We start from the raw sequence: 23,087 nt of genomic DNA on the forward strand, positions 1-23,087 counted from the left end.
ATTGGCAAAGTGGCAGCATCAATGGGCTCAAGTGTGGCAACGATTGTGAGGTTGGCCCAGGATCAGGCAGTTCTGTTGTGCATAGGCTTGCTATGAGTCAGTAACGACTCAATAGCATCTAACAACAACTCAGAAACAAAGAAGCATCAATTGAAAAAAAAAAAATTGTTGACAATATAAAAGCCAAATCACAACCCCAGTAAAGAGTGCATGTTATGTATATACATGTTAAAATGTGTGTAATAATTCAATGCTGTTTAAATAATATGATTATATTAGAAAATGAAGATAGTAATTTTATTTAGTAGTCAAGTTGTTGTCGACACACCCTATGTGCACAGGCACTGTGATAGACCTTTTAGGGATAAGAGAATACAGACTCATTCCTGCCCTTTAGAATAGTGCGCATCAACGTTTTGTTTTTATAACCTAGTCCTGATGTGGTGCTGTGGGTTAATGCACCAGACTGAAAAGCCATTTGAAATGCAAGGTTGGCGGTTCAAGTTCACCAGTCGCACCTCAGAAACCCTATACAGAGTCGCTATGGGTCAGAACAGACTTAACAGCACTTCTCAACAACAACAACAGCAGCCTTAAAAACATGATATCATGATATAGTATACATATACATTCGAATACGTGACTAAAGCAAAAGTTTCACAAAGTGATACACAATGCTATTTTTCCAAATCTATGTTTGGGTCGCTCTTTTTTTTTTTTAGTGCTGGTTGCAATCAAGTTAATTGCATGACCTACTAATGTTTCACACAATTTGAAAAGATGCAGTGCTAGTCTAGAAGATTATAGTTTAAATAGGAAGGTAAGATGAACACACGTGATAGTTGTTAAGTGCTGAGTTGGATTCGACTCATAACGACCCTGCATAGGATTTACGAGGAGCGACTAGTGAGTTTGAACTGCTGACCTTGTGGTTATAGCAGTCAAGTGCTTATCCTACAATGCCACACCAGGACTTCCATGAAATAGTTAAAAGCCAGGAAGTGACTGTTTAATATTATATTTGAGTGTTACATAGAATAATATGCTAACTTCAATAGACATTTCATTCCTAGCTTGATGAGGAGTGAAAGTTTTCAAGGAGAACTTTATGGACATTTCTTACCTTCAGTTAAGATGACAGTTTCAGGGAAAAGTATTTTCTGATTAGAGGATATTTCTAAGCACGGATGTTAAAATCAAATTGCATAAGTTCGTATTCAGGCTCCACTACTTACTAGCTATTGAATTTTCACACAGAAAATGTTCATTATACTTTTTTCCTACTTTACTCTTCCCCCCACTAAAGTATTTTCGTAAGTGTGCTATGTTAATTTTTGTCAAATGTTGTAAAATAAATTAGCATGGTACAATGATGAGAATACCTTGCAGAGGGAGGGCACAGTTAGCAAAAAAGCTAGAATATGTTTGTCACTTTTGTAAAAATACAGTATATATCATTAGACAAATTATTTACTGTATGCCTCAGTTTACTCTTCTATACTTAAAAAAAAAATTAAATCCCTATAAAAATGAAATTCTTTAGCGATACTGTGAGGATTACTTAAATTATTGTACAATGTTGACACATAATAAATTCTAGATATAGAAATTATTGTTTTTACTACTACTAAGAAAGATGAAGTCCTGGTGTGGCGCTGCAAGATAATGCACTGGACCACAAGGTGAGTTTCAACCACAAGGTCAGCAGTTCAAATTCACCAGCCACTCCTCGGAAACCCTATACAGGGTAGCTATGAGTGGGAACCGACTCGAGGACAGTTAACAACAACAGCAACTTTAAAGAAGAACACGATTGTAAGAAGTATCTTGGCTTATGTGATACAGTGAAAAAAATTAAGAGTATTTGAAGGTAAAAATTGGGGTGGGTCCACCAGTAATGGATGCAGTTTAGAAATGATGTTTAGGCAATGGAGAATTCACTAATAATAATGTACTCAGTTGTTGTTGTTGTTAAGTGCCGTCGAGTCGGTTCCAACCCATAGCGACCCTGTACAGGGTTTCCGAGGGTGTAAATCCTTACGGGAGTAGAAAGCCTCATCTTTCTCCCGTGGAGCGGCTGGTAGTTTCGAACCGCTGACCTTAAGGTTTGCAGCCCGATTCGTAACCACTACGCTACCAGAGCTCCTTAATGTACTCAGTAGTACCATGAAAGCAATGGTCCATAAGAATTAAACTGTAGATTATAAGTCAGTGAGCATAAATCAAGAGACACTGAATCTGGAAGATAAGTTAGAGGGCTTTACCTGAACTGTAATTGTGAGTTGATGAGAACCTGAATTAGATTGGACTCAGTAGAAAGAAAATGGATAAATCTGAGGAACATTTTAAAGAATAAATATACACGACTTAGTGGGGGTGAGGGGAGATCATAAAAGTTGATGGGAAGAAATGTAAAACCTAGAACTATAAAGATCATCAATCTAAAAATAGGGACAAACTTAGGGGTGCTCTGAAGCATGACATAAATACACTATCAAACATAACTAAACACACAAACAGCAGAAGACAAAATAGATGACTAAAATCTCCTAAAAACTTAGACACTTAATGTGCATCAAAAGATTTCACCAAGAGAATCCACAGACTTGGAAACATTTTTTTTTGCAATGACATACCAGACAAGGGACTAGTCTCTAAAATACATACAAAACTACAACGCCCCTATTTGAAAATGGGCAGAGGACATGAACAGACACTTCACCAAACGAGACATTCAGATGAACAACAAACATATGAAGAAATGTTTGTGATCATTAACCATTAGAAAAATGCATATCAAAACAACAAGGTGATATCATCTCACCCCAACATTAATAACAAAGTTTGAAAAAAAACCAACAAAGAACAGAAAACAGGAAATGTTGACATGGGTGTGGAGAGACTGGGATGCTCTTACTTTGCTGATGGGACTGTAAAATGAAGTAACCACTGTCTAAACGGCATGGCACTTCCTCAGAAACTTGGAAATAGCAATACTTTACAACCCAGCAATCCCTCCACTTGGCACATATCCCCAAGAAATCAGAAATCAGAGCCATGAACCCATGTTCATTGTAGCACTATTCACAGTAGCAAAAAGATGGAGACAGACTTTAAGTGCTCATCGATGGAAGAATGGATAAACAAACTTTGGTATATACACACAATGGAATACTACACAATGTTGAATGATAACAATCTGCAAAACATTTCAATACATGGATGAAGCTGAATGTCATTATGCTGAGTGAAATTAGTCAATCACAAATGGACAAATGTTATATGAGACCGTTTTGTAGAAACTCAAGAAAAGATTATCATGCTGAAAAAAGCCAAAACATTCTTTGATGGTTACAAGGGATAGAAGGGAAGGGTAAGGAGAATAATTCATTGGTTAGAGAGTAGACACATGTTAGCTCCAGTGATATTGAAGGCAATATACAGCAGGAGGGAAGTTGGCAGAAATTGGCAGCCAGGTGAAGACACCGAGAAGAATGCAAGGGTTAAAAGCGATAGAGGTAAATACTATTACATACACAACCCTGCAACAACAGTGTAGGTACATGGACAGATACACAGGCTAAATGGGTACAGGAGAGAGAACGGGAGTTGTGTTTTAAAGTGCCACTGAGTTGGTTCTGACCAATAGCAATGCTGCATACCGTTTCCAGGAGTCGCTGATATCATAGTGGGTTATGCATTAGGCTGCTAACCACAAGGACAGCAGTTTGAATCCACCAACTTTCTGCTACCGTAAAGATTTACAGCCTCGGAAACACTATCCAGGGTTGCTGTGAGTCGGAACCAAGTTAAAGGCAGTAAACAGTAGAAGCAGCAACAGCATGGAATTGTTGAAAGGATTAAATAAGTAAATATGTGAAAAGACTTAGAACAGTGCTTTACATGTAGAAAAGAGTCCACAAGTAGTAATTGTTGTTGTTGTTGTTAAGTGCTGTCGAGTCGGTTCCGACCCATAGCGACCCTTAGTAGAAGTAATAGTAGTGGTGATAGTCATAATTAAGGTATTCTACAAACAAATTTTAGTTTGCCACACTTAATTCTCTATCAAGTCAAAGGAATTTTCACAGTGAATTGATTGGATATGGCTCTCTGTCTTAGTTACCTAGAGCTGGTATTACAAAAACTTAGTGAGTGACTTTAAAGAGCAGCTTAATATCCTACAGTTTTGAAGGCTAAGAGTCCAAACTCGGCATCAGCGGGGAATTGTTTGTTTTGGAAGAGGATCATTCTTTGTCTGTCTTAGCTTTGACTGCTGTGGGCATTTCGTTTGACTTCCTTGGCTAGTAGACACATGGTGTCTTTCTTCTGTGTGTTTGTTTGCACTCCCTTTTTATCATCAGACATCATTCAAACGGGATTAGGTTTAAGGCCTATCTGATTCTGGATAGGCACCCAGGTGTCACAGTTGTTAAAATGCTTGGATTTGAACTAAAAGATTCGAACCCACCAACCACTCTATCCATAAAGATTGTTGTTAGGTGCCATTGAGTCAGTATCGACTCATAGCGACCTAATGCACAGTAGAAAGAAACATTGCCAGCTCTTTTGCCAACCTCTCAATCATTGCTAAGCTTAAGCCCATTGCTGCTGCGACTGTACCCCTGAAGATTGTTGTTAAGTGTCGTCGAGTTGGTTCTGACCCATAGTGGCTGGTGAGTTTGAACCACCGACCTTAGAGGTAGCAGTTCAAACCGACCTTGTGGTTGCGAGATAATCCTACAGCACCGCCAGGACTAAATAAAAATTTCAGCCTGGAAACCCTATGTGGCAGTTCTACTCTATCCTATAGGGGTGCTTTGGAGTCAGAATCTACTTGAGGGCGCTGGGATTGTTTTTTAGGGTTTTACACTGGAATTCGTCTTTCACATAACAAAAGAAACAGCCTATTTCCAAACATGATTACATTCAGAGGTATCATGAATAGTGCATCCGAATATCTTTGGGGGGGGGCACATATTCTAGCCAAAACATTTTTCATATATGAAACTTAAGAAATGCAAACCATTTCAACTATATAGCACTATAGGATAAGCACTGGACTGCTAAGCTGGAGTAATTTGAATTACTTACCAGCTACTCCTTGGAAACATTATAAAGGGTCGCTAAGAGTTGGAACTGACTTGATGGCACTAATCAACAACAAACAAAATGAAATCTTGTCAGATAGCCAGTTCACATGCCAATTTTACAGATCACTCTGGCATTGAGAAACTTGGATGACAACTTGGCTCCCCTATGAATCCATATCAGCATGGCACATTCATCTACAATTCCTAACGTGTTGGCTACCAGACTGAATCTTGAAAGCCTCAGCTGAGGAAAGTTTGGTACAAGCTAATTTATAGTATTGGTGACAAACTTGTGTTGAACCCACAAGTAAATATTCTAAAGAGGCAATTTAGGAGCTTTCTTTCCTCCCATTCTGCATTTCTCTCCTTCCTCTTTTCTTTCCTCCATACCTTCTTATTCTTCCCAGTCTTTTTATCTCCCTTCCTTCCTATTTTTGTCTTCCTTCCTTATCTTCTGTCATACAATTATGGAGGAAGACAAGGTTCCCAACAGGATCATTACTTCTTTGTTTATTCAAACTAATAGAAATATTAGTTGCTTCAGATATTTGGGGAGCTAGAAACATTGGTTAGAAAATTAAATGGTATAGGATAAATAAGAATAAAAACATAGATTTGAGTTGAATTGTAAAAAGCCTTGAATATTTAAAGGATTTTAGGGAACCATCACCATGCAACATTTCTTATGTATGAGTGCGCTACATGATTTCAGATGATATATTCACCTGTTTTGTCCTCCATCCTTAAAAATAGATTTCATAATTCCAAGGATTAAAAGAGGCATTTGCTCATTTGTGTTTGTGTGTGTGTGTTTTTATTTACATTTTTTTACCTTGATAGTAGATTAAGTCGTGCAAAAAACTATACTCAATGACATTTTATAGATGTTATTGTTTAGTGCCTTCGAGTTGGTTCCGACTCATAGTGTTCCCGTATAGGGTTTCCATAGAACAGCTGGTGGATTAGCAGTTCAGTGCTTATCCTACAATACCACACCAGGACTCCACATTTTACAGATATCATTACTTACACAGTAAAGCTACATTTTATCTAAGTCTTTTCTTTTTCCATCACTAAAAGAGGCATGGTGTTATTCTGAATAAATAGTTGTTGTTGTTATGTGCCGTGGAGTCGGTTCCAACTCACAGCTACCTGGTACACAGTTTCAGAGGCTGTAAATCTTTACGGGAGCAGAAAACCTCATTTTTCTCCCGCGGAACAGCTGGTGGTTTTGAACTGCTGAACGTGAGGTTCACAGCCCGATTCGTAACCACTACACTACAGAGCGCCTTAAATAAATAGTACTTGCTGGAAATGTTAACATTCTGATTTGCTTCACTCAGTTATCCAAGTAGGAGAAGTGTAAGCAAAACAGTCCCTTTATGTTTCTTATAAAGTTATTATAATGCATTGCCTGAATAATTTTATAAAAGGTAGTTTGTAATTGATATTAAATAACTCAAAAGGCAATTTAATCCTCCTCATAAAATGATATTGCTATGAATAGTAAGAAATATATAGAAATGTTAATTAAAAATGAAATTGAGTGCCCAAATCACATATCATTATTTCACATATTTACCCTGATTTTTTTTCATGCTAGTTGACAATCTAGTTTTATCTGTGTTAAAAAGGACTATGTAGTCATAATGTGTAGAGAGCATGTCCTATTCATCTTTATATGCTCAATGCAAAGCAGAAATTTAACATTTATTAAATCCCCAAATACATCTTGAGTAATGTATACAATACTGTGCTGTTGAAGAAGGTAGTTAAGTACAAAAAAAGTATTTATTAAGCTTTACTATAGTTGCAAAAGGACTCCTGGTATGGCACTGTACAATAAGCTCTGGACTGCAAAACACAGGGTCAGCAGTTCAAACCTACCAGCTGCTCCTTGAAAACCCTGTAAGGGCTCACTATGATTTGGAACCAACTTGACAGCACTTAACAACCACAACATAGTGGCAAAAATACAGAAAATTTACTTAAAATTAATAGTGAAGGTCTCAAATATACTCAGATTCATCCTGTGAAATTTTCTGGATTCAAGTGCCTCAAATATATCTATCTATTGCTTCATAGTTCCTCATTTTAAGCTTGTGAAAACATTGTTTCAATTTACATTTGTGGCTTTAAGGTTACTAGAGCTGTAATTCTGAATTTCCATCTGACTCCTAAAGGAAAATGGTTTACTATCTACTTCTATTGTTATTGTGGAAATGACCTTCACATATCTAAATTCAATACTATTTTATATCTGAAGAAACATTTGGTTAAGCTGCCAGAAGAGAAGAAATGAATTCTTTCCATCAGAAAGTTTATAGGTTTGAAAGCAACAGAGCTTTCCTCTATCTTCATCAGCAGTTTGTCCATTAATTAGCCCTTCAATTCCACTTCAATTAAATTAACTCTAATTAATAAGTTCATTACAAAGATTGACGCACCTTGCTTAAAGCTAGTGTGCTAAATGCTGATAAACACCTTCACCCTAATGAAAAATTGATTAGATTGAATAAAAAGGGTAGCTCAGAAAAAGCCTGTTTTTTCTCAAGCTGAGGTGATGCTGTGTTACTATGAAGTTAATCAAACTATCTGGGATCTCTTAATCAAAATTTTAATTCAGAAGAGATAGGAAATGTCCCATAGAAAAACATACTCTCTCTTCCAGTTAATAATTTTGACTGCTGTTTATAAAAAAATATTACAACTCTCATAGGTCTTGATATGTGAGACAGAGAATTATGTATGGTGTCTGAGAAATGTTATTTGAGCAATGAATGGAAAACAATAGGAGCATGTAACCATATAAATACTTATTAATTTTTTTCATTAATAAAAAAAGGCAGGAGTTCATTTTCTATTTATTAGAAATGATTCCAGGATTCTGTTATTGAGCATATTTTTTTTATTTTTACAAGAAAAAAACAAAACTAAACAACATTTTTTACAATCTTAAAAAAGAGAAACTATAATTATATGTATGTAAAGAGTAAAAATTAAATACCCTTCCAGGATCCTCCCTATCCCCATCTCTACCCCCTTTCCCTCTCCTACCTTCATCCACCTCTTCTACCTGTATCTCTCTCTCATTCTCTCTCACTCTTAAATTGGCTTGAGGTCTGTTGTACATGGGGTGGTCATGAGTTGGAATCAATTCAGTAGCTCTTAACAACAACAAATAAAACTTTTAAGAAAACTTTAAGAAAAGTAAAAATTATCTCAAATAATCTGAATTCATTTTGAGTAAAAACCTAACCTGGTATTATAACAGTTTTTAAGTAATTGAATCACCTGCATTTTCTGTAATTTTAGTTGTTGAAAATCTTATTTTGACTTTTGACAGAGTCAATAATTATGTATAATTTTAAACTGATTTTCTACTATGTGAGCTAAGCAACTTATACCTGCCAACAACATAAATTTATGGAATAGGAAAAACAACAATTTGTATTATTTAACCAGCAAATCTGTGTGTCAGAAGCATGCTAATGTATTCACCATAGTAGACTCTTTTGAATGAAAGTTTCTGAGATATTTAAAAAATTTAAATGGTAGGATTAGAAATAACCCCTTTTCAATTCTTGCTATGTATATGAAACCTAAGTCCTGTTAGATATCTTGAGGCTTAGATACTGAAATAGTTTGTTAACTCAATGTGTGTATGTATGTCTTTGTTCTTGACTACCACAAATACTTTTTGGAAAGATAGATAGATAGATAGATAGATAGATAGATAGATAGATAGATAGATAGATAGATAGATAGATAGATAGATAAACTGACTTACATTTTGTGGTTGTTGTTTAGTGCCGTCAAGTCAGTTCTGACTCATAGCGACCCTTTGTAGGGTTTCCGAGGAGCAGCTGGTGAGTTTGAACCACCCACCTTTCGGTTCAAACCAACCTTGCAGTTCAGTACTTACCCTATAGTGTCACACCAGGACTCCAACTTACATATATATATACATACTTTCATATGTGTATACACATATATCTATATGCACATGTTTATTAAAATAGAAAATTCTAACAAAATTACCCTGTGTATTATATACATGATTAGAACAGCATATGCAATTAAGTTATGAATAAGGAAGCAGAAAAATGCCATTTATAATTCTTTGTAGTCCATGCTGAAATATACCTATGATGCATGTTGTTGTTGTTGTTAAGTGCCGTCGATTTGGTTCCCACCCACAGCGATCCTGTATAGAGTTTCCGAGGAGGAGCCGCTGATGAGCTTGAACCACCAACCTTGCAGTTCAAACGGCTTTGCAATCTGGCACATTATTTTCAATGATTTTGTTTTACACTTTAACAAATTTAAGTTCAAGATGTGTTATTGCTTATAAATCCTCCTTCTCACGCTCCCTCACTCTCTTACCTTGCTCTGCATCTTCTTTTTTCTTTCAATATAGAAATATGTTCAGTGGACTGTGGCGCACATGGAGTTTGCATGGGGGGATCTTGTCGCTGTGAAGAAGGCTGGACCGGCCCAGCATGTAATCAAAGAGCCTGCCACCCCCGCTGTGCTGAACACGGAACCTGCAAAGACGGCAAGTGTGAATGCAGCCAGGGATGGAATGGAGAACACTGTACTATCGGTAGGCTAACCGCACTTACCTATCTATCCTTCATATAAAACTAAAGAGCACCGATTGTTTGATGGATTTCAACATAGAAAAATACTTACTTCTTCCCATAATTTTCTTTTTTAAAGAAAATGCTTTTTAAATGAGGCAATCGGTTTATAATGGCAATTCACAGTTCCTTTTAGAACAAGTATCACAGTGTGAAGTGTACACATTTTTTATACATTATTGTGACGACCACAAAAATGGACTCACCTAAACAAAGAAGATTTCATTTCTTATTTATAAATAAGCTTTCATTTTATATTACTTCCATTCATATATTACTTCTTAGTGTTCTGTGTTACCATTGCATTTTCTTAGTAATCATAGTCAAATTTTTTCCCTTAATTTTTTTTTTCAAATCTTGGCATTAGCAGACTCCATAATCATGCATCTAAGCACTTACAGATATATGTGAATTTCTCAAAAAAGAGATTTAATTTGGCAATGCCATAAGAAACGAAGCAATTATAAATTATACCAGGTCTAGCTATTCTTAAATTTATATGCTTAAATAAAACAACCTGATAGGATTTAAGACAAAGTGTCAGTGCATAAATGATATTTGGCAAGGATTCAAAACTATCTAGAAAATCTATGGCACCATGTTTTTCAGGTATTCGTCATGTCTTTGCTTTTTACCATTTGTGTCACTGGAGTTAAAACTGAATTTAAATTGAGATATTAATTCAATTTTTAAAAAAATACAGCAAAAGTAATAAAGCCCTACCTCACTTCAGTGAAATTGTATGCTACTAATTTTAAAAGGCATAACCATACAAAAATTTCAGAATCGAAGCTACAGTGTTTCTTCACATTGTTTTATGTCTTTAGAGTAAAATTTGATAAAGCTGTTTGGGAGTAGGGGGAATATGGGTATCTTGAAATATTTTTTCTTCTAGTGAGTCTGTAAGCATTAGGTACTTTATTGCTGACAGGAATTAGGTCGCCAAAAATTTTGCCGTGAAAAAAGTTGAAATCACATACGTAATGTTAATTGTTACAGTTGTATGCTCACAGACCTTTACAAGGTTCTGTCTAATCTTACTGATACCCTTGATGTCTGTTTTAAGGGTCCCATGATCACTCCCATTCATAATTGCTGATTCACTAGAAGGACTCGAGGATTCCAAGGCATTACTCGTGACTGTAATTTTTCATTACTCATCAGGAAAGCAGGAATGGGGGAGTAGGGGAGAAGTGGAAGAGACACTTCAGTGAAATCTAGAAAAATGCTGTATTCTTTCTCTCCAATTGGGGAGAGGTCCCATGGAGCAGACTCCTCTCTCCAGCAAGTGAGATGTGTACAGTGTTTCTGCTCAGGGACTTACTCAAGTAGGTCTTATCATCTTAAGATACTTCAGCCACAACTTGAAAATTTCAGGCCCCAGAGAAGACAAGAAGTTGCTCAGTGGTTCCAGAGGCCAAAAGAACCTAATCAGTGGGGAATAACTAAAGTCCCAGATGCCAGTCAGGAACCAGTCCTGCAAGCACAGCTGTTATGTTAACTCATACTACACAACATCCTTAATCTCAGTCATTGAAAATGAGCTTACTGTCTTCAGCTGGGGAAACGTATAGTTATTACTGAAGTCCTACTGCACCTTGCAGAGTGTGATGGATCATTGAAGGAGAAAAGGAATGAGTTATGTGTAGACCTTGCTTTATAGTACATCGCAGCATTCTCAAGCAGTGTTCAGAAATGGCCATGAAGTGTGAGAAAAGTGAGGTCAAACTCTCTGGATAAGCTTTTAAAAACTCCATGTATACTCATAATTCCCCCTCATTCCCAAGATTCTGGTATGGCTTTCCCCTCCTCTACTCCAAGGCTGGCTTCATAGGATGATTGCAGAATGTTGCTTATAACTCATTCAATCAGAAAAAAGTGGACAACTACAGTTTGTGACCATACAAACAATAGTGCAACACCCTTGTGACCAAACAGCACCATTCCCTAAATACTAGAATGCCCATATGTCAAGAGAGGGCAAGAAAAATATGCTTCTACTCATGTTCCTTTGTATACCACCCCTATCCCTGGTTAGAAGAGGTGACTAGATACTTGTTGTTGTTGTACCAACCATAAAGTTGGTACCCACTCATAATGACCCTATGCACAACAGAACAAAACACTGCCTGATCCTGGGCCAACCTCATAATCATTGCTACGCCTATGCGCAGTGATGCCCACTATGCCAATCCATCTTGTCGGGAGCCTTCCTCTTTTTACCCGACCCTCCACTTTACCAAACATGGTATCTTTCTCCAATAACTGGTCCCTTCTGACAATATGTCCGAAGTATGAGAGACAAAGTCTGGCCATCCTGGCTTCCAAGGAGCACTCTGGTTGTATTTCTTCCAACACGGATCTATTGATATTACCACAGGAGAAAACATTATATATAGCAAATGTGTATGTAGTTTGGAAAACTGGGAAATGTACTATAAAGCTATCTATAGACAGATTTAATTTGCCAACCAACAGTTACTCAACAAATCATTATATTGTTGTCCTCCTGACCTTGGTAGCTTTCCATGGATGAGCCGTTCTTAAATAACTTTCTAGTCATCTGGGCACAAGCAGGACTTTTGTTAGCAACCCCACTTTCTGTTATTTCATTTTGTGTTGTTCCTTTTATATTCCAATAAGGAACAATGTGACAATAAAGGACCAGCTTAATTTAAAACCAAATCTCAGAACTAAACCTTTTAAAAAGTGTTGTTGTTAGGTACCATCAAGTCGGTACTGATTCATAGTGACCCTGTGCACAGCAGAACAAAACACTGCCTGGTCCTAGGCCAACCTCACTACTGTTGACACATTTGAGTCCATTGATGCTGCCACTTGGCCAATCCATCTTGTTGAGGGTCTTCCTCTTTTTCTCTGACCCTCGAGAGAACCTTTAAATCATTGTTTTGTTCTTCTGTACTGTAGAACTGGCTCCTATGAATTTTAGCATGCAGAGATCCAATTTATTTTCCTTGTGTACTTACTACTTGTGCGCTGTGCCCACAATGAAGCCTCAGGGGCCATTTTAAAAGAGGTCTTTGTGAGCCAATGATTCAAAAACTCAGGAAATTACTGTGTTTTTTTCTCATTTGGGATAGTTGCTGTTGATATGCATTTTCTCTCAATTCCAATACTAGTGCATCTGACTGAAAGAAGCAGCCACTTTATGAAAGAATACTCATAAATCAGAAAGATTTTTTTTTTTCCTTTCTCCATATTATGTGCCATCTCATTGAATACAAACAGGGAGGTTAATTGAAAGAGAGATGAAGGAGAAATTAAACAGTTAGAAGCAAACGAAAGTTCCCAATTGAAAGCAAAGAATATTCTTCATTAGTCATCTTCTGTCTTCATAAACTCTGTTCATGCTTTCATAAAACCATAGGTATTTTGATAGTAAAATAGATTATGAATTTAGAGTATTCACTTAACATCCTATCTACCTGAAGGATCTCATCCTGATATATTTATTAGAGTGTTCATATTTTCCTCTTGATATGAATCATGTGTTCAGCACATCAGGCATATTCATCTGTAGGGTCATTGTACTATGTCCTTTATTTCCTGGGTTAGACTTTAGCTAGTAATTTATGAAAATGGAAAAGAAAACAAAGAGAAATTCTACCATTAGCAATATTAAGATTAAAATATTGTTTCTAATTGTATTATGATTCGAATCGTTTCCCCTTACTCCCCAAAAAACATTTAGGATTGTTGAACCTTTTTTTATGAAAAAAGAATAGTTATATGATTGAATCATATCAAGTAAGTACCAGCACTTGCTGGTGGTGGTGATGGTGTGCCCTGATAGAGTCGGTTCTGACTCTTAGTGACCCTGCATCAGTTTTCCAAGGCTATAAATCTTCACGGGAGCAGAAAACCTCATTTCTCCCACAAAACTACTGGTAGTTTTCAACTGCTGACCTTGAGGTTAGCGGCTCTGCTTATATGTTACCAGAGCTCTTTAACACTTATTGTTAACAATTTAATGGAATTAGCACTAGTGTGGAGTCTTGCTGTGGTGCTGTGGGTTAACGCACTGGACTGCAGAGTTGGTTTGAATTGTAAGGTCGACGGTTCAAGCTCACCAGCCACTCTTCGGAAACCCTATACAGGGTTGCTATGAGACGGAACTGACTTGCTGGCACTTAACAACAACACTAGTGTACAATAATGTCCTCCTTTGTATATGACCATTACAAATTAGGGTCAAATAATTACACGTGATCCTACTTTTGTTTTTCATGTGATAGGAAGGAATAGTTAGAGGACCCAGAGGCAAGATTTTAAAATAGTAAATATGATTTAATGTTATGTAAATAATAGTTGGCATAATTAGAGTATCATATGTGTTTAAAATTAAACTGCCACACTATTAAATTTGTCAAAGAACTCATAAGCTTTATTTTTCAGTTCATGAAACTTGTCTAGAAGTTCCAAGGAGTGGTACAAAGACAAAGGACTTTGTAGTCACAAACTCACAGAAAGAAGGAAGTTATACAAGGCAAATTTCTGATTGGCTGGCAAGCATGTTCTTTCCTTATTTGGGATAAAGGGGAAAGTTTGAACGGAGGTTAATGTGAATGTTGTTGTTGTTGTTGTTAAGTGCCGTCAGTCGCTTCCAACCCATAGCAACCCTGCACAGGGTTTCCGAGGCTGTAAATCTTTACGGGAGCAGAAAGCCTCATCTTTCTCCCGCGGAACAGCTGGTAGTTTCAGACTGCTGGCCTTGAGGTTCACAGCCCAATTAATAACCACTACGAAGTTCTAATTGGTTAGCTTAGGGTCGCTATGGGTCGCAACCAACTCAACGGCACTTATCAACAACAATTGGTTAGCTTACATTTTCATGTCAAGGAAAGTCAATTTGGCTTGGATTTCAGTTCTTGAGAAGGTTTGTTGTTGTTAGGTGCCACTGAGTTGGCTCTGACCCATAGCGACCCTATGTACAACAGGAAAAAACACCACTGTTGCCGTCTCTGTGCCAATCCATCTTGTTGGGGGTCTCCCTCTTATTTGCTGCCCCTCCATGATGTCCTTCTCCAGGGACTTGTTGTTGTTATATGCCTTTGAGTCAGTTTTGACCCATAGCGACCCTGTTTCTGTGAAGCAGCTAGTGAGTTTGAACCACTGATCTTACGGATCAAACAGACTTTGCAGTTCAGTGCATTAACCCACAGCGCTACACCAGGACTCCTGTCTCCAGGGCCTAGTCCTTCCTAATATGTCTGATGTTTGAAGTATGAGAGATGAAGTCTGGCCATCTTGGTTTCTTGGGAGCATTCTGGTTGTATTTCTTCCAACATAGATTTGTTTGGTCTAAGAATTAGAAACTTAGGTTTCAGTTTGCTAATGTTGGGCTTTGCATAAGTGACTCTATTTGGGGCCTGGACTGCAATGTCAATTTGAACTTCAAGGTTGTGGTTCAAACCCACCAGCCTCTCCTTGGAAAACCCTACACAGGGTCGCTATGAGTCAGAACCAACTCAACAACACTTAACAGCAGCAACAAATAATCACACTAATTTATGTCTATCTCACTTTAAAAATCAACAATTTTGCATTGTAAGAATTAAGGTTATGAGTGTTTTTGTATACATTCAAAAAAACAAACAGAAGAAATAGAAGCAAATACTGTTGAATGACGATGCATGGAGAGGATTGTAATTATTGCAGTGAAACGAAATACAATAGGATGAGTGTAAAACCAGTGTTCTTCCATGTAAACTATCACTCAATTCACAATAAAAACTTCAGGAAAAAAAAGAATTAAGGTTAGACTAGGTCTTATTTATGAACTGGGATTTACTAGTCTTGGACTAATTCAATAAATTCACTATTAATGTATTTAACTGGAACAAATCTGTATCAATATAAAGGAAACCCAATTGGTTTTGCTCGCTCTTTTCTTCTTGCCTTGTAAAGAGGGGGGTAACTGATATCTGATTGTCCTGTAGTTGGAGTTCACGGGCCCTAGAAGCAAGGCTAATAGCATGCCAGCCTCTGCTGAACAGATGTCTGTAGCTAGAACCAACAACTTTTAACTGCAATACTAATAAAATAGCCTGTTGTTGTTATTAAGTGGAGTTGGTTCAGACTTAAAATGACCTTGTGTAGGACTTTTGAGGAGCAGCTGGTTGTTTTAAACCACTGACCTTATGGTTAGCAGCCCCGTGCTTATCCTACAGTGCCACTATGTAGGTAGAATGATAACTTGTTAAGTGCAAATGTTTGAATATCACTAACCTGTAGCCTCCCCAAGAACTAATCTTGTTAGCATTTATAGAAAGAATTTACCCTAAAGCAGTTATTTTGTATATGAGAGTATCTCAGGCTATAGAAGAGATTGTACCCAAAAAGGGAGGTGGGGAGAGGACTTGAATAATACATTCAATTGTTATCCACCCGTGGATCAGTTGGTTTGAAAGAAAACGAGGTGAATTGTCTTTAAGAGGCTGATTTGGCCATTTCCTTTTTTTTTTTTTCAGGAGACAGAACTAGACAAAATGGGCTTAAATTTATACAGTTTTGGTTAGATGTAATGAGGAACTTCAGGTTGAAAAGCATATTAATCCTAGAACTGGCTCCTAAAGAAATGTTTTAAATATGCATTCCAAATGGCTTTAGCAAAACCACAATTAGATACAAAATATTGAAGATTTTGTTTGTTCTTTTTTTTTTTTTTTGGAGTTTGAAGAATATTTTAGGAGTGCATTTTTTAACTTCTTTCCATCTATTTATCCCCAAAGTATCTAAGACAGTGGCGGTATCTGAGGGATCCATTGAAGTCTTTTGCAATTCTAGAATTTCTTAACAATTGAATCCCAAACCCCTTTGCCATCTGCTTCTGACTCATAACAACTGTATAGTGCAGAATAGAACTGTCCATAGGGTTTTGAGGCTGTAATATTCATGGTACTGTAAAGTAAGCACTAGACCACTAACTTCAGGGTCAGCAGTTCAAACCCATCAGTCGCTCCTCAGAAGCATATACAGGGTTGCTATGAGTCAGAACCAACTCAATGGTACTTAACAACAATTACAGTACATTGAAATAGGAGTCCTGGTGTGGCACTGTAGGGTAAACTCAGTGTTGCTAACAGCAAGGACAGCAGTTCAAATCCACCAGTGGCTCCTTGGAAACCGTATACAGTGACACTCTGAGTTGGAACCAACTTGACAGCACTTAACAGCCACAACAATCTTCACAAAAGCAGATTGCCACATCTATCTCCCATGGAGTGACTACTGAGTTTGAACTGCCGAATGCTTAATAACTGTGTTGCTGCAACTTCCTTAACTATTGAAACTTAAGGAAAAATTATTTGAAAAATGATCCATTTACTTTATTTGAATAATCATCACTTTTAACCATTGCTGTTGTTGTTATTGTTAGGTGCCATTGGGTTGGTTCCGGCTCATAGAGACCCTGTATTAAGTTTCCAAAGAGGAATTGGTGGGCTTAAACCACTGACCTTGTGGTTAGCAGTTCAATGCTTATCCTACAGCATCACACCAGGACTCCGGATTTAACCACTGGAGTTCCTAATGGGTCTTTTTATTTGTCTATGACATTGAGTAATAGAGAAAAATAATGTCACCTTTTTCAGATCGTACATGAAATGTGAGTATTACATACTACATTAAAAGACAAAAACCCACTGCCATCAGCTGACACCAGCTCATAGCGACACCATGTAACAGGGTAGAACTGCTCCTTGTGGGTCTAAGGCTGTGAATCTTTACAGAAGACTGTCACATTTTCTTCCAAAGTACCACATGTTGTTGTTCAATGTCATCAAGTTGGTTCTGACTCATAGTGGCCCTGTATAGGGTTTCTAAGGAGCTGCTGGTGGGTTTGAACCGCCAACCTTGGGGTTAGCATAGCAGTCCAGTGCTATCCTAATGCCACACCAGGACACTGATATACAAGATTGTTGTTGTTGTTGTTGTTGTTGTTAGGTGCCATCAAGTTGGTACTGACTCACAGAAACCCTGTGCAAAGCAGAATGAAACACTGTCCGGTCCTGGGACAACCTCACAATTGTTGCCACGCTTGAGCAAATAGATGCTGCCACTTTGCCAGTCCATCTCCATGGGGGTCTTCCTCTTTTTCTCTGACCCTCCACCTTACCAAACGTGACATTCTTCTCCAGTGACTGGTCCCTCCTGACGATATGTTTGAAGTATGAGAGATGAAGTTTGACCATCCTGGTCTCTAAGGAGCATTGTTGTTGTTCATGGAATGCAAAGCACTTAATAAAGTGCCTAGCAAATCATATTTAATAAATTAGGTTTTAAAAAATTAAAATATAAATTAAATATGCTGCAGCCCAGCCAATGTGTTTGGTGTTTAAGTTATATATATATAAATTAAACATAATTTCTGTACAAAGAACTCACTTTACGATAGAATGAATGTAAAACTAATGTTCTCCCATGTAAACTATCACATAATTCTCAATAAAACATTTAAGAAAAAAAAAAGAATTCTTGAAATTTCCATGTCATTGTTATCAAAGGTCACCTAGTCTCAGAATGGATAGGACTTAACAAGAAGCTGATTATATTTGGGGTGGGGTTAGAGAGGTGTTGCTGTTTAAAAATCATTGTGATGAATGAAAGGTAGAGTCTATTGTATATATTTTTTTCTAGTAATGTCTCAAACACAGAGCTGTTTATCGAGCTACATTGATTTTCATGTACTTTTAGGCAATTCAAATGGAAATTTGGCCTAGGGGAAATCCTAATTCCTTTAAGCTACAAAAAGACCAGCTATTTGTTTTTATTCTAATTCTTTAGTACATTGGAAACAAGATCATTAATGATCACAAAGACATGCTTTGTTTGTTCAGATAAAATTTAAACATATAGTACTCAGAATACCTCTATTAAATACCGTGGCTGCTCTGGGCTTTAGGAAGCTGGAGATTAGAAATTGAAAATGAAATATACACAGCTGGGGAGTTATCTACTAAACATATTGGGGAAAAGACAATCAGATCAGAACTATTACTAGTAAGGACAAGCTCAGACTTGATGTTCTGATATTTATATCAGGATAATGATGAAAGGATCACATTTAAATTGCTAAATTAAAAAAAAAAAATGGTGACAGTTTTTTGTTGTTTTGCTTTATTTCTTTTCTTTTCTTTCTTTTTTTTTTTGTCAAACACTTCTTTTAGATTATTAAATCAGAATCATTATAGCCCCTGCAATATTCTGCCAATTGATAATCAAATAAAACAGAATATGGAAATTCTACAAGTGTTTTCCTATGGATTTATTAATATTTTATTTGTACTTTCCCCCTTAAAAAGTGTGCAGGGACCAAATTATACCTGCAAATTGACAGTTTTAGGAGGCACTTGGCTCACATCAGTCAGTGTGGTAACAGGTTAAGAAGAGGGTTTCTAGAGCCACACTAACTAGATCTTATTCCTGAGCCATATTTACAGGTGCTCCCCAACTTAACAAGTATTCAAGTTGTGACAAACCGTAATTACAGCTGCACGGTTTTTGTTTGTTTGTTGTTGTTTTTGGATATCATATCATTAGTTAAATGGCTCACATACAGTGTTACAGTGAGTAATTTGCTTCTGTCATTCTCAGATATTCAAAGATTAGGTTACATATAAAGATACTGATAATCAAAGGCAATAATCTTGAAAAACCATTTCAAAGAAATTTGACTTACATTAGAACCAGCCTGTGAGGACAGAACCCTGTTGTAATTCAGGTAGTTCCTGTACTGTAAAGCTTATGACATTTAAGCTTCTGGGCCCCACACTCGCAAAGCTCCCTTCTGAGATCTCGGAAGGAGCCCCCTTAGCTCACCTGATATTTGATTAATATAAAACTTGCAAATTAGTTAAGACTTCTGTTTTTACTTCAACTTCCTTTCCATTAAATCTTTCCTTATGTCATAGGATGGTATTGGAGTGGCTTTACACATTTTGGGGAGTTAGCTAAGGGGCGTTTAAGTAGGGGAAACATTTTGATTTAATGGGATGTCTTTATGAAGTGTGCAGTCATTTCGATGTGTGGTGAAGTTATTTCTAGCCATCCAGGAATAGTGTTACCACCCACTGACTCATCTAATGGCACAAACGTGCAGGCCTGAAATTATTTGAAGATATGATTTTGTCCTGTGGAGACTGTATCAGAAGCAAATAAGTTGGTGTTGTTGTTAAGTGCCATCAAGTTGATTCCAACTCATAGAGACACTGTATACAGTTTCAAGGAGCAGCTGGTGGGTTTGAACCGCCAACCATGTGGTTTGTAGTCCAGTGCTGATCCTACAGCGCCACAGAGGAGAAATCAGTTTGAAATACATAAAACCACAGAAATGCTTTGCATTTTCAGATACATAACTGCCTAGTCAAAATGGAAGTTTTCTCCTGTCAGGAATATACCTGATAATGAAACATGTTGTTAAGTGCTGTGGAGTCGCTTCCAACCCATTTAGAGCCTTTCACTACAATTTTTTTCCCCATTTTATTATAGTTTATTTAGTCAACAGGTTTACATACAGGACTTAATCCACTCTAATCGCCTCAGAATTGTTTTCAAAGAGGTTACTTAATCTCTTCTAAAAATGCAAACCTAATATCGCTGATCTTTCTGAATGATTGAGGTCACATTTTGTTTTGGTTGTCAATATTGTCTTTGCTGCATTTTCAAAAGTCATAAAGATAATGTGTGTTTTATTCAACAGTCCAACAAGGTTTCATTTGATTGTTCTGAAGAAGTGCATGGATGATAACTTTATTGTTAAGTCCTGTAAAGTCGGTTCTGACTCTAAGTGACCCTGTACAGGGTTTCCGAGGAGGGTTTGAACCTCCAACCTTGTGTTAGCAGTCCTGTGCATATCCTACAGCATCACACCAGGACTCATGATGTTTGGTGTGCTGTAGTGCTTATTGCGATATGTAGCATTGGACTACCAGGCAAGGTGAGAGTTGAAACCCACTAGCTGTTCCTCAGGAGAAAGATGAGGCTGTCTACCGACATTAAGATTTACAGTCTCAGAAGCCCTATATAGATAGGGTCACTATGAATCAGAAAATGCCTCAGTGACTGGTTTAATTTAGTTTTGGTATATATAGCAATGGTCAACCCATTATTGTCTAATCTGTTTTGACTTGATTAAGTGACTTTGTGTCAAAATTTTGACTGCATCTCAAAGTTTTTGAGACATTCTTCATTTCTACTACCTTTAAAATCCATTTCCTTTTAAGAATTCAGAATAATCACTCACTAATTTTGACTCTTCAACTAAGTTCATGTGAAGCGTGGCTCACAATTAAGTTTGTAGCATCCAAACCATGTTAACCAGCATGCACAAATCATACAATGTCTTCAAAAGCTCCATTAGAATTCTATCTTCAAGATAGTCCGATTTAGAATCTTCTCTTACTTTTGCACCTGCTTTGCTGTGTGATCTTGATTAAAATCATAGTCTCATGGGCCATCTGAATAAATGTTCTCTAATCATGTTAATGGAATCCTGGTGTGGTGCTGTGGGTTCATGCACCAGACAGCAAAGCCATTTGAACTGCAAGGCCGGAGGTTCAAACTCATCAGCCTCTCCTTGGAAACCCTATACAGGGTCGCTATGTGTCTGGATCGACTCAACGGCACTTAACAACAACAATAATCACATCAATGATTTCCCTAGGCATCTTTGTCTCTCAGAATGGAAGTAGATATGGATATAAGCCACGTTTGCTATGGATATCAGGTGTTTGAGCCCCCAGCCCCACTACTTGCTCTGTCCTCTCCTTCATTCAGCCTCACAGCAGCAGAGTCATCAGCTAAAGCTGCATGAGAATTTCAAATCAGTTGGTAGCATTGCTGCTGAGAAGTAAATTTCTCTGACAGTTGTATTGTTTGGGGGAAATGTTAAATGGGTTGCTGTATACTTTCAAAAAAGGACTTTCTAAGAAAGACTTATAAAACTCAATTCTGAATGTAGGTAAATATTTTGTGGTTGAATTCATCTGGATTTAATATACATCTTTCCACCTAGGTGATTTACACATAGCCAAGGAGGCTGAGAGAAGTTTGAGTTCTTTAGAAGAAAGATGCTTCACTTACTTAGAGTCATATGCTAAATGAATTCTGTACTATGGGAGTTATTTGTGCACTGGTTTTCCCTCTAATCTACCTCCTTTAGTGTCACTTGGGTCCCAATATTCACTGCTGAATTAAAATTTTTTTCTACCCAGCTAACTATAAGGCCCAATGGCTTAAAAGGCAGCTGTGATAATAAGGAAAAATGGAGGATTAGTTAAGTCCACTGTCCTTGTTCTCAAGTGGGAGCAGTATGTAAGAAAATGCTGGGTTATTTGTATTGTTTTACAATCACTTAGTTCAGTGACGTAGACCTGATTCCTTTTGTCTTTTTTTACTGTCTTGGATTTTAGTTCCCACCATAAACTTAGTGGTTTTCTAAGGTTGCTCAAAATAGTAAAATGTGGAGGTACTCTGTGTCTTAGGGAAACAATTTACAAATTACAATTTTTATTCCAAGGAAACTTTTGCATCAGCTAATTTGAAATAAAATTTTATATGCCATGTTAGATTTTGCAAATAATAACATATCCATAACTAGGATTTCTCCTTTTTTTCCCCATTAAACTCCATTTCTCATCTTAAACCAATTTAAATTAGTTTTCAAAGTTTATTGACAGGCATGATATATGAGTTAAAACCAATTAAGTTATATGCCAATTTTGTATTACAGTGTTTTATGAGTCACCGGCCAGTTATCTTTCCATACTAATTTACTAGAGTATCTTTGAAATTTGGAGTACCTCCTTGATTAGTTGCTTTAAAACACCATTTAAAGCCTAAATTTCCACCCAAACCAAGTGTGTCAGAAGTTTTAAAGTGCAATTGGTTGGCTATACAATTTAACTGGAAATAAAAGTGAGAAATGCTCACTTTAATTCTTGCTAAATTCATCAGAAGCATTTTATTGAGAAGTTTAGACCCAAGGCATTTGTGTAGTGAAGCCAGGTGCAAAATAGCGTATCAGCTATTCTGCAGTATTAACAATGAAGAGAAAAATTATAAATAGTGTCAGATTACAAATATGCTGCATTCCTCCTAAAATTTAAGCCAGATCAATAAGCAGGCAGCTAAAGTCAATGTGAATTTTAAGAAATTTTCATTATATGATGAAATCCTTAGTTCACAAAGGGAGTTTAAATATTACTACTGATGGTGGTGGTACTGTGCCGTGGAGTCGATTCTGACTCATAGTGACCCTGCACAGGGTTTCCGAGGTTACAAATATTTACTGGAGCAGAAAGCCTCATCTTTCTCCCGCAGAACAGCTGGTAGT

The 23,087-nt window shown here is 37.1% G+C and overlaps 1 protein-coding gene across 1 annotated transcript in view; it reads left to right on the top strand.

The window, feature by feature from the left end:
• TENM3 (teneurin transmembrane protein 3) overlaps positions 1 to 23,087 on the top strand; it is a 672,586-nt gene that overhangs the window by 512,154 nt on the left and 137,345 nt on the right. The window contains exon 11 of the mRNA XM_006834421.1: positions 9,511 to 9,696. Within this exon, the coding sequence (XP_006834484.1) occupies positions 9,511 to 9,696 (186 nt within the window). The remainder of the gene's footprint in view (positions 1 to 9,510; positions 9,697 to 23,087) is intronic.

The sequence above is a fragment of the Chrysochloris asiatica genome, unplaced genomic scaffold (genome assembly GCF_000296735.1).
Source record: "Chrysochloris asiatica unplaced genomic scaffold, ChrAsi1.0 scaffold00011, whole genome shotgun sequence".
Classification (NCBI taxonomy): Eukaryota; Metazoa; Chordata; class Mammalia; order Afrosoricida; family Chrysochloridae; genus Chrysochloris; species Chrysochloris asiatica.